This window comes from Pseudophryne corroboree, chromosome 4, assembly GCF_028390025.1.
Source record: "Pseudophryne corroboree isolate aPseCor3 chromosome 4, aPseCor3.hap2, whole genome shotgun sequence".
Classification (NCBI taxonomy): Eukaryota; Metazoa; Chordata; class Amphibia; order Anura; family Myobatrachidae; genus Pseudophryne; species Pseudophryne corroboree.
In genome coordinates, this window is record NC_086447.1 from 338913491 (window position 1) to 338936747 (window position 23257).

At 47.2% G+C, this 23257-nt stretch overlaps 1 protein-coding gene across 1 annotated transcript in view; it reads right to left on the reverse strand.

Annotated features, from left to right (window-relative positions):
• Positions 1-200: 200 nt before the first annotated feature.
• Positions 201-23257, reverse strand: part of LOC134909506 (probable cation-transporting ATPase 13A4) — a 369987-nt gene continuing 346930 nt past the window's right edge. Inside the window, exon 30 of the mRNA XM_063916443.1 lies at positions 201-760. Within this exon, the coding sequence (XP_063772513.1) occupies positions 500-760 (261 nt within the window). The 3' untranslated portion in view covers positions 201-499. The remainder of the gene's footprint in view (positions 761-23257) is intronic.

Consider the following 23257-nt stretch of genomic DNA (forward strand, 5'->3'; position numbering starts at 1 on the left):
CATTTTAACAATGCCCACTGTTGTCGCTTATCTTAGTCATCCAGCTATGTCGGTGCAACCTTTTTGCTTAAACTGGATGAAAACAATATTGTGAGCTGTAAGGTGGTCAAAAATATCTGGAAATGAGTAGAAGTGAATGTTATTGAGGTTAATAATACTGTAGGAACAAAAACAGGCCCAAATTCTGTGATTTTAGCTGTTTTTATGATTGTTTCAAAAAATTAAAGATCCAAAACCTAAACCCAGAAGGGCAGTTTTGGCAAATCCAATACAGGTCCAAAACACAAAGGAGATACAGATCCAAAATCAAAACCCAAAACCATCGCACTTCTCTAGTTATAGTATACAGTATGTAAATATTATATTTGTTCACAAATATATTGAATGAACTTCAGCAAAGAGTATTTCTGATATTATTACAATGCATAAAAGTATGCAGTTATGTTACTGAATAACAGAATTAATCACAATAACATCAAGTTTTTTGTAAACTTTGCAATCACATTATCGTTACAAACGTTTGTTCTGATGGAGATTCTTTTACATTACGTCGGGCTGTACAGGAAACTGGGTTACTGTACACAACAGCGTCACAGTCCTTTACAGGAACAGCCTGAATTGCATAGTCTGTTCTGTTCTGAAGAGGCCAATCTGTCTCTTTCTGTAATCTCCTTTGCAATTTTCTGTACTGACTTTTCGACTTGTAGTTAAATAGTCTCTTTATCCAGAGCCAGAGATTTTTGTTTTCAATGAACCCTTCCTAGAATAAAAGATACAGGGATAATTGTTAAGAAATCTTGCAGTGTAGTATTTGTATTATTACTGATCATCTTTAACTTTTAGGGGTTTGTTTATTTAATAAGCGGCAGCTTGTAAATTCTGCCACATCCCCATGTGTTTAAGGCCGTCATTTAAAGGGTCAATGACCCTTTTAAATTTTGTTCTTAAACACGTTGGAAAGCAACAGCTTTTACATGCCATCGCTTAGTAAATAAACCCTTTACTGTATATTTTCCGTACATTTAATAATATCTGGGCAATTTTGGCATCAATACTAAAAACAAACCACTCCCCTCCCCCCCATCTGTTATGGGTTCCTCTAAGATATTTATCACAGTAACTTTACACTCACTCCCAACTCATGTCTAATTTTTGTAAAGATAACAATTACCTTACACAATAAAAGGCTCAAATTCAAAGAAAGCATTCCAGTTATTTCAGTAGAATATGTCTGTAATTTTAATAAAGGACTTGGACAAAATGTTGTCATTAAACTGCAGGTAAGTTTAGGTTTGCAAGTAAATTTAGTAGTTATCTCCTCAACCCTGAAACAGCGTATAAAGGAGATGAGCTCCCATCTCCTCTTTTGCCCACAAATGTCTATTTTTCCTTCCAAATGTTCTCTCCTTTTGGTATGTTCTTAATATAAGTTATACTCTTAATTTGAGAGTAGGAGAAAGGGAGAAGGCCAGCACATGTTCCTATTGGTAAAATTCAAATGGACCAGCATGACGTGAATTTAATATAGGATGGAAAACTCAAATTATTAAGGCCTGCAAGTTAAATCTATGAAATCACGTGCAATGCCCACGTATGTATGTTTACCAATCTTCAATCTGTACAGAGCAGAGACGTTTTATCAGATGAGGGAGCTCATATGCGGTCTACGTGCAGGTCCCCTCGCACTGGCACATGTGCTGAGAAGACTCTAGCACTGTGCCAATGTCTTATTGCGCATGCATCTAATTCTGGGAAACTGGCACCAGTGATTTCTGCAGAGCTGGTAAAAAGGCAAGTGGGTACAGGGTGAGCTGTGTGAACCCCCCTTGAGTCTTGTAACACCTGGCAGATGTAGTTGTATTAAGTAGTCCAGCAGGGAAGAGTGCTGACCATCCCACAATAATGCTAATTGCAGTGCTCAAGTCTTAGGGGCCTATTTATTAACATTATTTTTACTAAAATAATGTGAAAAAGTATGTTTCCACACCCTTTTCATATTAATTTAGTACTACTGAATGTATTAAAGTGCATTTAGAGCAGTTTTCATACAAAAACTGCTCCAAACCCTTTAATTGTAATTTCTTTAGTAACCCACATCGCATTTCCAATACTTATAATGGGAAATGAGATGTGGCCAAATTTATAAATGAAAAAGAGTGAAAAAACTCCTCAGTGTCCCCTGTGATGTTAATGCCAGCTTAGGCTTTTTAAATCACAGGGCAGCACTGCGATCTGCAGCAAAGAAAGCTGTGCAGGACTCGGCCGGTGTGATCAGCTAAATGGATCTCCAGTATCCTCAAGGACATAAAAGAAAATAGGATTTTAACTACCTACCGGTAAATCCTTTTCTCGTAGTCCGTAGAGGATACTGGGGATCCATTTAGTACCATGGGGTATAGACTGGTTCACTAGGAGCCATGGGCACTTTAAGAATTTGATAGTGTTGGCTGGCTCCTCCCTCTATGCCCCTCCTACCAGACTCAGTCTTGGAAACTGTGCCCGAGGAGACGGACATACTTTGAGAGTAGGATATTAGAGGATAGTGGTGAGATTCCGAACCAGAACACACAACAAGAGGAAAGCTATGCTAACCAAACTTGAAACAGGAACAGCAACAGCTGAAACAAACAACAATTCTTAACCCAGTTACAGTACAGGAAGAACAAAGCAACGGGTGGGCACCCAGTATCCTCTAGGGACTACGAGAAAAGGATTTACAGGTAGGTCATTAAAATCCAATTTTCTCTTACGTCCTAGAGGATACTGGGGATCCATTTAGTACCATGGGGAAGTACCAAAGCTCCCAAACCGGGTGTGAGAGTGCTGAGGTTTCTGCAGAACTAAATGACCAAACTCAAGGTCCTTAGAGGCCAAAGTATCGAACTTGTAGAACTTTGCAAACGTGTTCGAACCTGACCAAGTAGCTTCTCAGCAGAGCTGTAAGGCCGAGATACCCCGGGCAGCCACCCAAGAAGAACCCACCGACCTAGTCGAGTGGGCCTGTACACATTTAGGAACCGGCAATCCTGCTGTGGAATAAGCATGCTGGATAGTGAGCCTGATCCAGCAGGCAATTGACTGCTTTGAAGCAGAACACCCAATCTTATTGGGATCATAAGGAACACAAAGCGAGTCCGATTTCCCTTGACAAGCTGTTCTCTTCACATACACCTTTAAAGCCCTCACAACATCCAAAGACTTTGAAGTAACAGAGGTGTCGGTAGCAACTGGAATCACAATAGGTTGGTTGATGTGAAATGCAAACACCACCTTAGGAAGAAATTGCTGACTAGTCCTGAGTTCAGTTCTGTCTTAATGGAAAAGACAACGCCCCCAGCTCCGACATACATCTTGCTGAAGCCAAGGACAACAGTGTGACAGTCTTCCACGTAAGATGTTTTACGTCTGCCTCCTGTAACGGTTCGAACCAGTCCAATTAGAGGAACTGCAGCACCGAATTGAGATCCCAAGGTGTCATGGGAGGCACAAATGGAGGTTGGATGTGCAGAACACCTCTCAAGAACGTCTGGACCTCAGGGAGAGAAGCCACTTGTTTCTGAGAGAAAATGGACAAGGCCAAAATCTGGACATTTATGGAGCCCAGAGGTAGGCCCACATCCACACACGACTGCAGAAAAAGCAGGAAATGACCCAGATGAAATTCCACTGCAGAATATTTTCTGCTCTCACACAAGAGACGTATTTCTGCCAAATACGGTGGTAATGTTTAGACGTAACCCTCTTGGATCATAGTCGGGATGACCTTGTTAGGGTCATCCTGACTATACTTCTGGCTAGAATCAGCCATTCAACTTCCATGCAGTCAAACGTAGCCATGGTAAGTCATGATAGATGAACGGGCCCTGTTGTAGAAGATCCTTGTGAAGAAGTAGAGGCCACGGATCTTTGAGAAGCATCTCCAGAAGGTCCGCGTACCAGGCCCTTCTTGGCCAGTCCGGAGCAATGAGAATTTCTTGAACCTTTTCCCTTTTTATTCTATTCAGAATTCTTGGGATCAGAGAAAGTAGAGGAAACACGTACACCATCTGATAGACCCATGGAGTCATCAGAGTGTCCACTGCCACTGCATGTGGGTCTCTCAACCTGGCACAATACCGCTTTAGCTTCTTGTTGAGATGAGAGGCCATCATGTCGATTTGTGGACATCCCCATCGATATGTCAAGCACCTGAACACCTCCGGGTGAAGGCCCCCCTCCCCCCGGGTGCAGGTCATGTCTGCGGAGGAAGACTGCTTCCCAGTTGTCTACTCCCGGAATGAAGACCGCCGACAATGCCACAGCATGTTTTTCTGCCCAGAGGAGAACTCTTTATACCTTTGACATTGCTGCTCTGCTTTTCGTTCCGCCCTGCCGGTTTATGTACATCAATGCCGTCACATTGTCTGACTGAACCTGAATGGCCTGATCCTGAAGAAGACATGAGGCCTGCAGAAGGGTGTTGTATATAGCCCTGAGTTCCAGACTGTTGATTGGAAGGATGACTTCCTGACTTGACCATCTTCCTTGAAACTGCACCCCCTGGGTGACTGCTCCCCAACCTCTGCGGCTTGTGTCTGTGGTTAGCAGAATCCAATTCTGAATCCCTAACAGTTGGCCCTCGATTAGGTGAGGAGTCTGTAGCCACCACAGAAGGGAGATCCTGGCCTTTGGCGACAGACGGATCCTCTGGTGCATGTGAAGATGTGATCCGGACCATTTGTCCAAGAGATTAAGCTGGAAGGGTCCTGCATGAAACCTTCCTTACTGAAGAGCCTCCTAAGAGGCCACCATTTTCCCCAGAAGGCAAATGCATAGATGCACCAATATCCGGGTTGGCTTCAGGACATCTCGAACCATCAACTGGATTACCAATGCCTTTTCCAACGGAAGAAAAACTTTCTGCGACTGTGTCCAGTATCATTCCCAGAAATGGGAGCCTCCGATTTGGCTCTAAGTGAGATTTTGGAAGATTTAGAATCCACCCGTGATCCAGGAGCAGATTGGTTGTGAGGCCGCTGCTGGACAGCATCTTCCTGGACAGTGCCTTTATCAGAAGATCATCTAGGTATGGAATTATGTTCACTCCCTGCTTGTGAAGGAGAAACATCATCTCTGCCATCACCTTGGTGAACACCCTCGGTGCTGTGGAGAGACCAAAAGGCAGGGCCTGGAACTGGTAGTGACAGTCCAGCAGTGCAAACCGTAGATAATTCTGGTGAGGCGGCCAGATCGGAATGTGAAGGTACGCATCCTTGATATCCAGGGACACTAGGAATTCCTCCTCCTCCAGACCTATGATCACCACTCTCAGAGACTCCATCTTGAATTTGAACACTTGTAAGTACGGGTTCAACGATTTTAGATTCAAAATCGGCCTTACCGAACCATCTGGTTTCGGTACTACAAACAGGTTGGAATAATATCCCTTGTTTTGGAGATGAGGTGGAACTGGAACAATGACCTGAATCTGTACCAGTTTTTGAATAGCATCCTGTAAGGTTATACTCCCCTCTTGTGAAACTGGTAAGCCTGATTTGATGAATCTGTGAGGTGGGAGCTCCTGAAACTCCAGTCTGTAGCCCTTGGAAATAAGATCTATGATCCAGAGATCCTGGCATGATGTTGTCCAGATGTGACTGAAATTTTTTAGTCGGCCTTCTACCTGCCAGTCTTTCAGGTATTGTGGTCCACCGTCATGCTGAAGTCTTTGAGGCAGCAGAGCTAGAGATCCGTTCCTGAGAACCGGTCGTTGCTGTTTTCCGTGATTTACCTCTAGCACCTCTGGTGGTTGAAGAAGAACCTCTGGTTTTGCAATTAAACTTGGCAGTCCAAAAGGACTGTAGATTAGGTCCTGATTGGGCCTTCCTTGCTGGGGGAGCAGCAGAAGGAAAATACGTGGACTTACCCTCAGTAGCTTTGGAGATCCATTTGTCTATCACATCTCCTGTGAAGAGTATGCCTTCCATGCCTTTCCTGGAGTCCACGTCTGCAGTTCACTGGAGTATTCATAAGCCCCTGCGTGCTGACACTGCCATAGCAGTGGTGCATGCATTAAGCAAATCTACTTCTTTTATGGCTTACACCATAAAGTTCGCAGAGTCCTGTATATGTTGCAGGAGTAAAACAATCTCCCCCCTAGATATGGATTCCAACCCCTCAATTAGGTTACCTGACCATTTAACAATGGCTTTAGTAATCCACGCACATGCTATAGTGGGTCTCTGGGCCACCCCAGCAGCCGTATACAAGGATTTGAGTGTGGTCTCAATTCTATGATTAGCCATGTCTTTCAGGCAACACTATTTTCCGTGAAAGCCTGGATACTGATGCATCCGGACTTTCACATTTTTTCCTATCCTCGGAAGGAAAAGGAAAGGATGAGAGTAACCTTTTAGGGATTTGAAATTTCATATCAGGATTAACCCACGGTTCTTCAAACAGGGTATTCAGTTCCTTTGACACAGGAAAAGTGACTGAGCACTTCTTTTTTACATTAAGATAAGATTCTTCACACTCCTCTGTCACCTTATCAGGAATTTGCAGAACATCTCTGATAGCTTCTATAAAAGCCTCTATTACCTGTGGCAGAGCAGCATCCCCCCCTCTGAGTCCACCTCCCCCTCCTCCATGTCTGACCCTTGATCATCAGAGTCAGACTGCAGTATGTGGGCCAGAGTATGTTTTTGCGGACAAATGGTAGGGGTCTGAGACTCTGGTTTGGGGACTGAGTCTCTGTTCATAAACTGATTGGTTTGGGGACTGAGTCTCTGTTCATAAACTGATCAACAGACTGTCTTAAGTATTGCGTCTCTTTCTCATTGCGGGACAAGTTAGTAGAAATATGAAAAATCATTCCTTTAATAGAATCCATCCATGATGATTTAGCCCCACTATTCTGGGAAGGTACACTACACTGAGTACACAGTAGTGAGCTCCCTGGGGAAGAGGAACACTCTGCCGTACAGGAAACACACTCTTTGCCTGACACATTGTAACTGTGACAGCACACACACAAAGGAAAAGGTTAAGAGCACAATTAACCCACAAAGAGAACTCCCAGGGAGACACAGAGATATTATGGAGCCAGCACACCGCGCCCTTATCGCTAATGCCAAGCTTATCCGGATCACAGACTAAGTACCTAGATTGGGGTCTTAGTAGACTAATAATCACTCCCCACTGCTATGACCCCCTGGTACCGCTGAGGTAATCTGGAGTCACTCTGGGGGAGCTGCACATCCCAGTCAGTCAGCATCTGTGTCCACTGCAGAGGGAAAATGGCGCTGGTGAGTTGCTGGATCTGCTCATAGTGAAGCCCCGCCCCCTCAAAGGCGTCTTCCCGCTTTTTTATACTGGCTGAGGTAATTTAGTGCTTAAAACTGAGTCATAACCATTTTAAGTCTGTGTTTGCCAGTGTGGGTATTGTGTACAGTGTACCGAGACTCATTTCGCCCCCTTCAGAAGCTGTGCATCTGCACTGTGTACTGAGTCTGGAGACGCAGTCTGCCCCATTAGAAGCCATGCATCTCCGTACCCTCATGCCACCATAATGGCCGGTGACCCGCTAACCAGGATGTTGGCTTAGTTCTCAGCACACTTCACTCTTCTGGCTCTGTTAGGGGTGGCGGCATTCTGCGCGAATGTATGCTCGCCATGGTGTGGCGTGCGAATAGTTCCCTCTGGAGCTAGTGCCCTGTCAGCAGGGAACAGGACCATTAACCCTTCAAGAGGTTGCCCCCCCCCCCCCCCCCCCCACAAAGCAGGCAGGCTGGTGCCATCCAGTCCTGCCTGAAAATAAACAGAAAAATAAATGCAGAAAACTCTTCAGGAGCTTCCATAAGCGTGATTGGCTCCTCCGGGCACATTATCTAAACTGAGTCTGGTAGGAGGGGCATAGAGGGAGGAGTCAGCCCACACTGAAAAAAATTCTTTAAGTGCCCATGGCTCCTAGTGGACCGGTCTATACTCCATGGTACTAAATGGATCCCCAGTATCCTCTAGGACATAAGAGAAATTATACTTACCAGTGCCAGGAGCCAGGGATTGGTGCTCCAGTGAGCGCTGCCATGCACCGAGGGGTCCTCCATGTGTTGCGCTGTTACCGCTGTGCAATAAAGTGACGCTGCAAAGTGTTAGCTCACTTTACAGCACCGGAGATCACAGCACAGAAGCAGGACCTGGCAGCCGACAGCCTCCAGGAGCAGCGGACACTGACACCTAGGACTGGTAAGTATAAATACGGGGGGGCTCTTTTGTGGCCTACGGGTAGCAATGGGGGGGGCGTCTGACAGCAGAGGCGCATGCGCATCAGGACATTGGGGGGTTTTTGTATGAAAAATACCTCGACATAGCCAGACTAAGGGGGGATGCAGGGCATACTGTACCCCTGGCCCCCCTTAGTCACGGGGCCCCCGGCCAGAACACACTGACATCACTAGCTTTCCCTTTTAAGAAGCAGCAGAACCAGCAGCCAGAATGCGAGCAGGACCATATGAGGCGCAGGCCTAGACACAGGAATATCATCTTTCATGACCTACAGACAGAGCTTTCTGACCAGGGGAGAGCTAGGAGGGTTGAGAGAGCTGTAAGTGACACAGGGTTCCCAGCTTCTCCTCCTCCCCGCCTGGGTGTCTGAGTCCTGTGTAAACTGTTATGCACCTAAACATTTAAGTCTAGAGATAGAGACACACACACAGAGTCCTCCTGAGTCCTGTACCAGTGTGTAAGTGGTACAGAGGCTGCTGCTATTCTTGCATGTGAGAAGATAAATTATTTCATTTTTCTATGTGTATTTTAAGGTTAAGTTGTCTTTGTTCCACTACAAGAAAAGTTTATAGAATAGTTGTCTTTCAATTAGGTGGAGCTGTAAACAGTACCCAAGCATTATTAAACTACTAGTTAAAACTAATAAACACCATTGGTTTAAATTTAATATACACAATCTATACCTCCCACCATGACCCATTCCAAAAGGGACAAAATGCTCTCTACCTGGACTTCCTTCTTAATTTATGATTGCAATCACGTTTGTTGAAGTACCTTTCTAATCAATTAAATAGGTCAGCACAGGTGATGCCAATCATATATTAAGTGGGAAGTCCAGGTAGAGAGCATTTTATCCCTCCTGGAATGGGACATGTTGGGAGGTATGCACAATTTAATATACATCCCCCACCTTCCATCGGGGCCCCCCTGTCTTAAGTGCCCCGGACACCCCCAAGGCTTAATAGAGCCCTGTACCCTGATGATGCTGCGGAGAGGCATTGCAGAGATAGAGCTTGTTTGCAAGCTTTGCCCCTGCATGCAATAATTGATACATACATGCAATGTACTCAATTATTGCATTGCAAATTTTGGCGATTTTATCACACCACATTCGCATCATCACATGCTGATGGTAATAAATCGGCCCCTTAGTGTGCTGGATTGTAAACTCACTTGGGTAGGAACCTAGTTATTTTGTTGATATTATTTAGCTTATTAATACACGTGCTATTACATAAACAGTATTAAAGCTAAAACAAATATTAATGACTAATACCCCTATCATACATGCATCTAAATCCCAGGTTTTTGCACATGAATGTGCATCAACCCAGGATTTCTGCATGTGTGAATGCAAATTACCTGGGACTAATAGGCCCTACACACTGGCCGATTTTCTGAAAGATATGAACGATCTCGTTCATAAATGAACGAGAACTCGTTCATATCTTTCAGTGTGGAGACTCCAGCGATGAACGATGCGCGTCCGGCGCTCGTTCATCGCTGGTCTCCCGTCGGCTGTGCATGCAGGCCAATATGGACAATCTCGTCCATATTTGCCTGCACTTCAATGCAGCCGCGTGACGGGGGGAGTGAAGAAACTTCACTCCCCCGTCACTGCCCCCCCCCCCGCCGCCGGGTCGCTCGTCGGCCGTATCGGCCGTCGGGCACCTCGGCGGCGCATCGGGAAATGTGTAGGGCCCCTAAGTCTTGGGTTCCTGACCCTGCTCTTTACCAGGGTCGGAGCTGAAACCCAGGAGTTTGTCGGCTTGCCAGACCTGCCAAATTCCTGGGTAACAAGTCTGAAAGGGGTATCAGTGGCTCTGCTAGGTCATTAGAAGCAGTGGCCAAAGAGCATTTTCAAAAAATTGTCTTTAATTTTAGGTATTGTGATGGTTAGCAGGCAGAAGCATTGATATGTTACTATATTTTTTAGTTTAACAAATGTTGTGTATTAGTATGCATTTTGTGTGAATGTCACGGCATTAGCGGATTTACAGGGGGCAGAACTGGGGATCACCCCCCCCCACACACACACACACACACACACACACGCACGCACGCACGCACACACGCACACACACACACACACACACACACACACACCTGTCCACGCAGATTTGGAAACCAGCCAGGCGCCGGGTAGGTCTACTCCCGTACTGTACATTGTATCCTCCCGGCGTGCATCACGGCCACAGCGCGCCATCGCGGCCGTGATGATAATGATCATCTGCAGGAGCACTGACTGGGGTATATTTACTAAGGTCCCGATTTTGACCGAGATGCCGTTTTTTCTTCAAAGTGTCATCTCGGTAATTTACTAAGCAAAAATCACGGCAGTGATGAGGGCATTCGTAATATTTTGGAAGTCCTAGGAAAAAATCACGAATCAATACACCATCGGTCAAATACGCCTGCAATTTGCTAGAAATCGGGAATTTACTAAAAAGTGCAAAACACAAACACTGCCGACAATAGCCAAACACTGCCGTGATAAAATACAAATCGTGAAAAAGTGCTAAAAAAAACAGACCTGCTTTTTTATCCCGTGTTTGTATAGGCATGCACGGATCCATGAGATCCGTGCATGTTTTTCAGTGGAAAGGGGGGGAAATGTTCTAAATTTTCTGAAAAAAAATTGCGTGGGGTCCCCCCTCCTAAGGCAAACCAGCCTCGGGCTCTTTGAGCCGATCCTGGTTGCAGAAATATGGGGAAAAAATGGACAGGGGTTCCCCCATATTTAAGCAACCAGCATCGGGCTCTGCGCCTGGTCCTGGTTCCAAAAATACGGGGGACAAAAAGAGTAGGGGTCCCACGTATTTTTGAAACCAGCACCGGGCTCCACTAGCTGGACAGATAATGCCACAGCCGGGGGTCACTTTTATACAGTGCCTTGCGGCCGTGGCATCAAATATCCAACTAGTCACCCCTGGCCGGGGTACCCCGGGGGAGTGGGGACCCCTTCAATCAAGGGGTCCCCCCCCCAGCCACCCAAGGGCCAGGAATGAAGCCCGAGGCTGTCCCCCCCATCCAATGGGCTGCGGATGGGGGGCTGATAGCCTTTGTGATAAGTGTTTGATATTGTTTTTAGTAGCAGTACTACAAGGTCCAGCAAGCCTCCCCCGCAAGCTGGTACTTGGAGAACCACAAGTAACAGCATGCGGCGGAAAAATGGGCCCGCTGGTACCTGTAGTACTACTACTAAAAAAATACCCCAATAAAGACATTACACACACACCTTGAAAGTATAACTTTAATACATCCATCCACACCTCCATATACACATACTTACCTTATGTTCCCACGCAGGTCGGTCCTCTTCTCCAGTAGAATCCATGGTGTACCTGTAGAAAAAATTATACTCACATAATCCAGTGTTTTCGGCTCCTCTGTAAATCCTTTTGTAATCCACGTACTTGAAAAAATAAAAAAACGGATACCCGACCACGAACTGAAAGGGGACCCATGTTTTCACATGGGCCCCCTTTCCCCGAATGCCAGAAACCCACTCTGACTGATGTCTAAGTGGGTTTCTTCAGCCAATCAGGGAGCGCCACGTTGTGGCACCCTCCTGATCGGCTGTGTGCTCCTGTACTGTCTGACAGGCGGCACACGGCAGTGTTACAATGTAGCGCCTATGCGCTCCATTGTAACCAATGGTGGGAACTTTCAGGTCAGCGGTGAGGTCACTTTCGGTCAACTTTCGGATGTATTAAAGTTATACTTTCAAGGTGTGTGTGTAATGTCTTTATTGGGGTATTTTTTTTAGTAGTAGTACTACAGGTACCAGCGGGCCCATTTTTCCTCCGCATGCTGGTACTTGTGGTTCTCCAAGTACCAGCTTGCGGGGAGGCTTGCTGGGCCTTGTAGTACTGCTACTAAAAACAATATCAAACACTTATCACAAAGGCTATCAGCCCCCCATCCGCAGCCCATTGGATGGGGGGGACAGCCTCGGGCTTCACCCCTGGCCCTTGGGTGGCTGGGGGGGGGGACCCTTTGATTGAAGGGGTCCCCACTCCCCCAGGGTACCCCGGCCAGGGGTGACTAGTTGGATATTTAATGCCACGGCCGCAAGGCACTGTATAAAAGTGACCCCCGGCTGTGGCATTATCTGCCCAGCTAGTGGAGCCCGGTGCTGGTTTCAAAAATACGGGGGACCCCTACTCTTTTTGTCCCCTGTATTTTTGAAACCAGGACCAGGCGCAGAGCCCGATGCTGGTTGCTTAAATATGGGGGAACCCCTGTCCATTTTTTTCCCATATTTCTGCAACCAGGATCGGCTCAAAGAGCCCGAGGCTGGTTTGCCTTAGGAGGGGGGACCCCACGCAATTTTTTTTTACATTTAAACTTTATTTATTTTTTTAACAAAGTGCACAATGAAGCCCAGCACGGATCTCTCAGATCCGGCCGAGATTCATTGTATTAAAGTCGGCAGTGTTTTACAAGTCACTCACGTAAAACACTGCCAAAAAAAACGAATGACATCGACATCGGAAAACCCGAAAATGCAGAATACGGCAGCTTAGTAAATTAGTCGTAATCAATTCAAAAAGTTGCATATTTACACTTTCGATGTCATTCGTGATTGAACTTTGACCTCAAACGGGAAAACACGAATCTTAGTAAATTTACCCCATTGAGTCTAACTTGTGTCAGACACAATGTGAGATCCGGACCACGTCAGTCACAATGGTAACTGCTCCGCAGTCCACCACCGCAGTAAGCAGCCGCAGTTTTGTCAGTACCTGGCAGCGCGGTGCCTGCTAAGGAAGGACAAGAAGGTAGGAGATCAGCTGCAAACAGATGTCAGAAGTTGCCATGTAACCGGAGCTGCCCCAGCCCCACTTGACGGAGCCTCTGACACAGCTACTTTCAGTTTGTGAGTGTCAGCTCATCCGGATCCTCTTCCCTGAATTCCCTTATGCTGCCCTCCAGCACCCGGAGTGAATGTAATGGCAAAGACAGTTATTTTTTTTCCACCATTACACAATTATGCTATACCGTACAGTACCTGGCCAGTGTACCCTGCATTTATCAGTGTCATAAGTGGTACAGCTTAGGTTAATTTTTGTAAATCTGATTTACTGGAAAGTTGTGAAAGCCAAAAACAAACAAAGAAACAAACAAAAACAATCTTCAGTCTGCTCTATCCTGACTCCATAGCCCCCATTCAGGCTGCTTCCATCCTGAGCAGATAAAATAATTATTCCTGACAACTGAGGCAAACCAAAATGTAGTATTGGTCAAAACCTGCAAAGATCATTTTCCATATCAGATGCCAATTTTATTAGATTATGGATTTCATGGCCAAAGTTCCTACCCTAAGGCTTGGGCCACACATAGCAGTCAAGCGAGTGCCGGGAGGGGTTTTTTGTGTTCACACGGATCCTCTTCTGCGGGATGCCGCAGAACAGGATCCGGCCAGAGACACTCAGGGTTTCATAGAACACAGTGCAGCACAGCCGCACTGTGTGAGCACATACATTGAAATGTATGTGTCCACATTGAAGTCCCACCGTCCTGTCATCCTGCCCAGATCTGTCGGCGGGACTGCCGCATATGTGTGGGCACCTGTATAGGCACCCATGTGCAAGCTCCTTCCAGTCAAGAGGGTTCCGCTGAATGGGACCAGCTTGGCTGCTATGTGTGGCCCGGGATTCGGTCTTTAGGTCGACAGTAAGTAGGTCGACCACTATTGGTTGACAGTAAGCAGATCGACAGGGTTTCTAGGTCAACATGATTGTTAGGTCAACATGTTCTAGGTCGACAGGTCAAAAGGTCGACATGAGTTTTTCACTTTTTTTCCATTTTTTTGAACTTTTTCATACTTAACAATTTATTTATTTATTATTTATTTATTAACATTTTCTTATATAGCGCAGCAAATTCCGTTGCGCTTTACAATTGGAAATAACAATGATATAACAAAACTGGGTAATAACAAACAGTCATAGAGGTAGGAAGGCCCTGCTCGTAAGCTTACAATCTATAGGGAAATAGGCATGTACTGTATACACAAGGAAAGGTGCTATCTATTGCATAGTTGTCCACCAGATTGCAAAGGTTCTTGGTGGGCTGTATGATATGGTCATACATCAATGATGAACCGGGTTCAAGAGGAAGGGGAAGTGAAGAATGAGAAGACATGCAGTGCCGTAACTAGGTATGTGCGTTGTGTGCCTTGCACACAGCGCAGCATGATCTGGGGCGCAATCTGCCGACCTCACAATCTACTGATAAGTAACTGTCTGTTCCGCCTCCCCCCATCCCAAAGCCGGAGCTATCAGTACAGCTGCGAGTAATGCCCGCCCCCCGCCAGCACAGAGCCGCGATGACTCCTCTCCCAGCCAAGCCGGAGCTTACAGTGCAGCAGCGCGTGAAGCTGCAATCAATGTCTGTCCTCCACCCCCCCACCCCATCTTGTGCAATGTACAACTAATGAAATGCAGGCAAACCATGAAAATGTTAGCAAAGTATTTACTCAGTCATTTGGTGCTTTTACAGTCTTTAGGAAAGCATGGCAGTGTCATCTATACAGACCGCCTCTTCTGTGTGTCAGAGGGGCGGAACCTTGTCTCTCCCGGAACTAATGTTATTTCTCTGACGTCCTAAGTGGATGCTGGGACTCCGTAAGGACCATGGGGATTAGCGGCTCCGCAGGAGACTGGGCACAACTAAAGAAAGCTTTAGGACTACCTGGTGTGCACTGGCTCCTCCCACTAAGACCCTCCTCCAGACCTCAGTTAGATTCTTGTGCCCGGCTGAGCTGGATGCACACTAGGGGCTCTCCTAAGCTCCTAGAAAGAAAGTATATTTAGGTTTTTTATTTTACAGTGAGATCTGCTGGCAACAGACTCACTGCAGCGAGGGACTAAGGGGAGAAGAAGCGAACCTACCTAACAGGTGGTAGTTTGGGCTTCTTAGGCTACTGGACACCATTAGCTCCAGAGGGATCGACCGCAGGACCCGACCTTGGTGTTCGTTCCCAGAGCCGCGCCGCCGTCCCCCTTACAGAGCCAGAAGCATGAAGAGTCCGGAAAATTGGCGGCAGAAGACTTCGGTCTTCACCAAGGTAGCGCACAGCACTGCAGCTGTGCGCCATTGCTCCTCATGTACACCTCACACTCCGGTCACTGATGGGTGCAGGGCGCTGGGGGGGGCGCCCTGAGGGCAATATATGACACCTTGGCTGGCAAATCTACATCATATATAGTCCTAGAGGCTATATAGATGTAAAATTACCCCTGCCAGTATTCCAGAAAAAGCGGGAGAAAGTCAGTTGAAAAAGGGGCTTCTCCCTCAGCACACTGGCGCCATTTTCTCTTCACAGTGCAGCTGGAAGACAGCTCCCCAGGCTCTCCCCTGTAGTTTTCAGGCTCAAAGGGTTAAAAAGAGAGGGGGGGCACTAAATTTAGGCGCAATATATGTATACAAGCAGCTATTTGGGGAAAAATCACTCAGTTATAGTGTTAATCCCTGCATTATATAGCGCTCTGGTGTGTGCTGGCATACTCTCTCTCTGTCTCCCCAAAGGACTTTGTGGGATCCTGTCCTCAGTCAGAGCATTCCCTGTGTGTGTGCGGTGTGTCGGTACGGCTGTGTCGACATGCTGGATGAGGAAGGTTACGTGGAGGCGGAGCAGAGGCCGATAAATGGGATGTCGCCCCCTGTGGGGCCGACACCAGAGTGGATGGATAGGTGGAAGGTATTAACCGACAGTGTCAACTCCTTACATAAAAGGCTGGATGACGTAACAGCTGTGGGACAGCCGGCTTCTCAGCCCGCGCCTGCCCAGGCGTCTCAAAGGCCATCAGGGGCTCAAAAAAAAGAAAAACGCCCGTTACCTCAGATGGCAGACACAGATGTCGACACGGAGTCTGACTCCAGTGGCGACGAGGTTGAGACATATACACAATCCACTAGGAACATCCGTTACATGATCTCGGCAATGAAAAATGTGTTACGCATTTTCTGACATGAACCCAAGTACCACATAAAAGGGGTTTTATTTTTGGGGAGAAAAAGCAGCCAGTGTTTTGTTCCCCCATCAGATGAATGAATGAAGTGTGTAAAGAAGCGTGGTTTCCCCCGATAAGAAACTGGTAATTTCTAAAAAGTTACTGATGGCGTACCCTTTCCCGCCAGAGGATAGGTCACGTTGGGAGATATCCCTTAGGGTGGATAAGGCGCTCACACGTTTGTCAAAAGGTGGCACTGCCGTCTTAGGATACGGCCACCTTGAAGGTACCTGCTGATAAAAAGCAGGAGGCGATCCTGAAGTCTGTATTTACACACTCAGGTTATATACTGAGACCTGCAATTGCCTCAGCATAAATAGGGCTGCTGCAGCGTGGTCTGATACCCTGTCAGATAATATTAATACGCTAAGACAGGGATAATATTTTGCTAACATTGAGCATATTTAAGACGTTGTCTTATATATAAAGGATGCACAGAGGGATATTTGCCGGCTGGCATCCAGAATTAATGCAATGTCCATTCTGCCAGGAGGGTATTAGAAACCCGGCAGTGGACAGGTGATGCTGCCTGTAAAAGGCACATGGAGATTCTACCTTATAAGGGTGAGGAATTGTTTGGGGATGGTCTCTGGGACCTCGTATCCACAGCAACAGCTGGGAAGAAAATTTTTTACCTCAGGTTTCCTCACAGCCTAAGAAAGCACCGTATTTTCAGGTACAGTCCTTTCGGCTTCAGAAAAGCAAGCGGGTCAAAGGCGCTTCCTTTCTGCACAGAGACAAGGGAAGAAGTAAAAAAGCTGCACCAGCAGCCAGTTCCCAGGATAAAAAAATCTTCCCCCGCTTCCTCTGAGTCCACCGCATGACGCTGGGGCTCCACAGGTGGAGACAGGTGCGGTAGGGGCACGTCTCGGCAACTTCAGGGACCAGTGGGCTTGCCCACAGGTGGATCTCTAGGTTCTGCAAATAGTATCACAGGGATACAGGCTGGAGTTCGAGGCGACTCCCCCTCGCCGTTACCTCACATCAGCCTTGCCGGCTGCCCTCGGAGAAAGGTAGTACTGGTGGCAATTCACAAGCTGTACTTCCAGCAGGTGAAAGCAAGGTACCCCTCCTTCAACAAGGCCGGGGTTACTATTCCAAAATGTTGTGGTACCGAAACCAGACGGTTCGGTGAGACCCATTCTAAAATTGAAAGCCTTGAACACTTATATACGAAGGTTCAAGTTCAAAATGGAATCGCTCAGGGCGATTATTGCAAGCCTGGAGAATTTCATGGTATCACTGGACATCAAGGATGATTACCTGCATGTCCCTATTTACCCTCTTCACCAGGAGTACCTCAATATTGTGGTACAGGATTGTCATTACCAATTCCAGACGTTGCCGTTGGTCTGTCCCCGGCACCGAGGTATTTACCAAGGTAATGGCCGAAATAATTATCCCGTACTTGGACGATCTCCTTATAAAGGCGAGGTCCAGGGAGCAGTTGTTCGTCGGAGTAGCACTATCTCGGGAAGTGCTACAACAGCATGGCTGGATTCTGAATATTCCAAAGTCGCAGCTGGTTCCTACGACGCGTCTACTGTTCCTGGTTATGGTTCTGGACACAGAACAGGATAAAAAGGGTTTCTCCCGGAGGAGAAGTCCAAGGAGTTGTTGTCTCTAGACAGAGACCTCCTAATACGTATTCAGGTGTCGGTGCATCAATGCACGCGAGCCCTGGGAAAGATGGTAGCTTCTTACGAAGAAATTCCATTCGCCAGGTCCCATGCAAGGATTTTCCAGTGGGATCTGTTGGACAAGTGGTCCGGGTCGCATCTTCAGATGCATCGGCGGATAACCCTGTCTCCAAGGGTCAGGGTGTCGCTGTTGTGGTGGCTGCAGAGTGCTCATCTTCTAGGGGGCCGCAGATTCGGCATACAGGACTGGGTCCTGGTGACCACGGATGCCAGCCTTCGAGGCTGGGGGGCAGTCACACAGGGAAGGAACTTCCAAGGCTATGGAAAAGTCAGGAGACTTCCCTACACATAAATATTCTGGAACTGAGGGCCATTTACAATGCCTTAAGTCAGGCTAGACCCTTGCTTCAACACCGGCCGGTGCTGATCCAGTCAGACAACATCACAGCAGTCGCTCATGTAAACCGACAGGGCGGCACAAGAATCAGGATGGCGATGGCAGAAGCCACAAGGATTCTCCGATGGGCGGAAAATCATGTGTTAGCACTGTCAGCAGTGTTCATTCCCGGAGTGGACAAATAAGAAACCTCCACCCGGGAGAGTGGGGACTTCATCCAGAAGTCTTCCAAATGATTGTACACCGTTGGGAAAGGCCACAGTTGGACATGATGGCATCCCGCCTCAACTAAAAGTTACAAAGATATTGCGCCAGGTCAAGGACCCTCAGGCGATAGCTGTGGACGCTCTGGTAACACCGTGGGTGTACCAGTCGGTGTATGTGTTCCCTTCTCTGCCTCTCTTACCCAGGGTAATGAGAATAATAAGAAGGAGAGGAGTAGGAACTATACTCATTGTTCCGGGTTGGCCAAGAAGAGCTTGGTAACCAGAACTCCAAGAAATGATCTCAGAGGACCCATGGCCTCTGCCGCTCAGACAGGACATGCTTCAGCAGGGGGCCTGTCTGTTCCAAGACGTACCGCGGCTGCGTTGACGGCATGGCGGTTGAACGCCGGATCCTGAAGGAAAAGGGAATTCCGGAGGAAGTTATCCCTACGCTATTTGAAGCTACGAAAGAAGTGAACGCAAACCATTATCACCGCATATGGTGGAAATATGTTGCGTACTGTGAGGCCAGGAAGGCCCCAAAGGAGAAATTTCAGCTAGGTCGATTTCTGCACTTTCTACAGTCAGAGGTGACTATGGGCCTAAAGTTGGGTTCCATTAAGGTCCAGATTTCGGCTCTATCGATTTTCTTCCAAAATTGAACTGGCTTCACTGCCTGAAGTTCAGACTTTTGTTAAGGGAGTGCTGCATAGTCAGCCCCCGTTTGTGCCTCCAGTGGCACCGTGGGATCTCAACGTGGTGTTGGTTTTCCTGAAGTCGCATTGGGTTGAGCCACTTAAATCCGTGGAGCTATAATACCTCACGTGGAAAGTGGTCATTCTGTGGGCCTTGGCGTCGGCCAGGCGTGTATCAGAATTGGCGGCTTTGTCATACAAAAGCCCTTATCTGTATTTTATATGGATAAGGCGGAATTGAGGACTCGTTCCCAATTCCTTCCTAAGGTGGTATAATTTTTTAATGTGAACCAACCTATTGTGGTGCCTGCGGCTACTTGGGACTTGGAGGATTCCAAGTTACTGGATGTAGTCAGGGCCCTGAAAAGTATATGTTTCCAGGACAGCTGGAGTCAGGAAAACTGACTCGCTATTTCTCCTGTATGCACCCAATAAGCTGGGTGCTCCTGCTTCTAAGCAGACGATTGCTCGCTGGATCTGTAGCACGATTCAACTTGCACATTCTGCGGCTGGACTGCCGCACCCTAATTCTGTAAAAGCCCATTCCACGAGAAAAGTGGGCTCTTCTTGGGCGGCTGCCCGAGGGGTCTCGGCTTTACAACTTTGCCGAGCTGTTACTTGGTCGGGTTAAAACATTTTTGTAAGAGTCTACAAGTTTGATACCCTGGCTGAGGAGGACCTAGAGTTTGCTCATTCGGTGCTGCAGAGTCATCCGCACTCTCCCGCCCGTTTGGGAGCTTTGGTATAATCCCCATGGTCCTTACGGAGTCCCAGCATCCACTTAGGACGTCAGAGAAAATAAGATTTTACTCACCGGTAAATCTATTTCTCGTAGTCCGTAGTGGATGCTGGGCGCCCATCCCAAGTGCGGATTGTCTGCAATACTTGTTTATAGTTATTGCCTAACTAAAGGGTTATTGTTGAGCCATCTGTTGAGAGGCTCAGTTATATTTCATACTGTTAACTGGGTATAGTATCACGAGTTATACGGTGTGATTGGTGTGGCTGGTATGAGTCTTACCCGGGATTCAAAATCCTTCCTTATTGTGTCAGCTCTTCCGGGCACAGTATCCTAACTGAGGTCTGGAGGAGGGTCTTAGTGGGAGGAGCCAGTGCACACCAGGTAATCCTAAAGCTTTCTTTAGTTGTGCCCAGTCTCCTGCGGAGCCGCTAATCCCCATGGTCCTTACGGAGCCCAGCATCCACTACGGACTACGAGAAATAGATTTACCGGTGAGTAAAATCTTATTTTTGTGCTCCATAGCAACCGAGTACGTCTGCCCTGCACACACAGAGGTGTAAAACACAGCTTGCTGATGTGAAAGCCGTAGAGGTTGGGTGAGTAGTAAACGTGTGTGTGTGGTATGACAGGTCTCAGTGCAGCCTGCGGGTCATCATCATGGAGTGACCATGTCACGGCTGCTGTGTCCCAGCTTCGCAGGAGGGTGTCATACCATCTCTCCCTGTGCAGAAGTTATGGGCAGGGGATTTATAAAATGTCAGTCTATATGCAAAGTGTAAAGGTGACCCATTATTATATGCATGAAGAGACAAGATCCCACCCTCCCCAAATTAGGAATTGCAGATATCTGTAATCTGACAGGACAGTATTTGAGGCATTTACAGAGACCTGTCATACACAGACTCATGGCTCTTTCTTGTCCTCTACTGTCCCCTCCAGGTATTTTTTTTATTATTTTATTTCACTGGCATTTTTGTAAATGCACTTAAAAAAAATAAGATTTTACTTACCGATAAATCTATTTCTCGTAGTCCGTAGTGGATGCTGGGGACTCCGTCAGGACCATGGGGATATAGCGGCTCCGCAGGAGACAGGGCACAATAATAAAAGCTTTAGGATCAGGTGGTGTGCACTGGCTCCTCCCCCTATGACCCTCCTCCAAGCCTCAGTTAGGATACTGTGCCCGGACGAGCGTGCATAATAAGGAAGGATATTGAATCCCGGGTAAGACTCATACCAGCCACACCAATCACACCGTACAACCTGTGATCTGAACCCAGTTAACAGTATGATAACAACGAAGGAGCCTCTGAAAAGATGGCTCACAACAAGAATAACCCGATTTTTGTAACAATAACTATGTAGAAGTATTGCAGACAATCCGCACTTGGGATGGGCGCCCAGCATCCACTACGGACTACGAGAAATAGATTTATCGGTAAGTAAAATCTTATTTTCTCTGACGTCCTAGTGGATGCTGGGGACTCCGTCAGGACCATGGGGATTATACCAAAGCTCCCAAACGGGCGGGAGAGTGCGGATGACCCTGCAGCACCGAATGAGAGAACTCCATGTCCTCCTCAGCCAGGGTATCAAATTTGTAGAATTTAGCAAACGTGTTTTCCCCTGACCAAGTAACTGCTCGGCAAAGTTGTAAAGCCGAGACCCCTCGGGCAGTCGCCCAAGATGAGCCCCCTTCCTTTTGGAATGGGCTTTTACCGATTTTGGCTGTGGCAGGCCTGCCACAGAATGTGTAAACTGAATTGTATTACAAATCCAGCGAGCAATCGTCTGCTTAGAAGCAGGAGCACCCATCTTGTTGGGTGCATACAGGCTAAACAGCGAGTCAGATTTTCTGACTCCAGCCTTCCTGGAAACATATTTTTCAGGGCCCTGACAACGTCAAGTAACTTGGAGTCCTCCAAGTCCCTAGTACCCGCAGGTACCACAATAGGTTGGTTCATGTGAAAAACAGAAAACACCTTAAGGAGAAATTGAGGACGAGTCCTCAATTCTGCCCTGTCAGAATGAAAAATTAAGTAAGGGCTTTATATATGATAAAGCCGCCAATTCTGACACACGCCTGGCTGAAGCCAGGGCTAATAGCATCGTCACCTTCCATGTGAGATATTTTAAGTCCACAGTGGTGAGTGGTTCAAACCAATGTGACTTTAGGAAACTCAAAACAACATTGAGATCCCAAGGTGCCACTGGGGCACAAAAGGAGGCTGTATATGCAGTACCCCTTTTACAAACATCTGAACGTCAGGCACTAAAGCCAGTTCTTTCTGGAAGAAATTCGACAGGGCCGAAATTTGAACCTTAATGGACCCTAATTTTAGGCCCATAGACAGTCCTGTTTTCAGGAAATGTAGGAAACGACCCAGTTGGAATTCCTCTGTAGGGGCCTTCTTGGCCTCACACCACGCAACATATCTTCGCCAAATGCGGTGAAAATGTTTTGCGGTTACATCCTTCCTGTCTTCGACCAGGGTAGGGATGACTTCATCTGGAATGCCCTTTCAGGATCCGGCGTTCAACCGCCATGCCGTCAAACGCGGCCGCGGTAAGTCTTGGAACAGACAAGGCCCCTGCTGGAGCAGGTCCTTTCTTAAAGGTAGAGGCCACGGGTCTTCCGTGAACATCTCTTGAAGTTTCGGGTACCAAGTCCTTCTTGGCCAATCCGGAACCACGAGTATCATTCTTACTCATCTCCCTCTTATGATTCTCAGTACTTTTTGTATGAGAGGCATAGGAGGGAACACATACTCTGACTGGTACATCCACAGTGTTACCAGAGCGTCCACCGCTATTGCCTGAGGGTCCCTTGACCTGGCGCAATATCTAGTTTTTTGTTCAGGCGGGACGCCATCATGTCCACCTTTGGTTTTTCACAACGGTTTACAATCATGTGGAAGACTTCCCGATGAAGTCCCCACTCTCCCGGGTGGAGGTCATGCCTGCTGAGGAAGTCTGCTTCCCAGTTTTCCACTCCCGGAATGAACACTGCTGAGAGTGTTATCACATGATTTTTCGCCCAGCGAAGAATCCTTGCAGTTTCTGCCATTTCCCTCCTGCTTCTTGTGCCGCCCTGTCTGTTTACGTGGGCGACTGCCGTGATGTTGTCCCACTGGATCAATACCGGCTGACCTTGAAGCAGAGGTCTTGCTAAGCTTAGAGCATTGTAAATTGCCCTTAGCTCCAGTATATTTATGTGGAGAGAAGTCTCCAGACTCGATCACACTCTCTGGAAATTTTTTCCTTGTGTGACTGCTCCCCAGCCACTCAGGC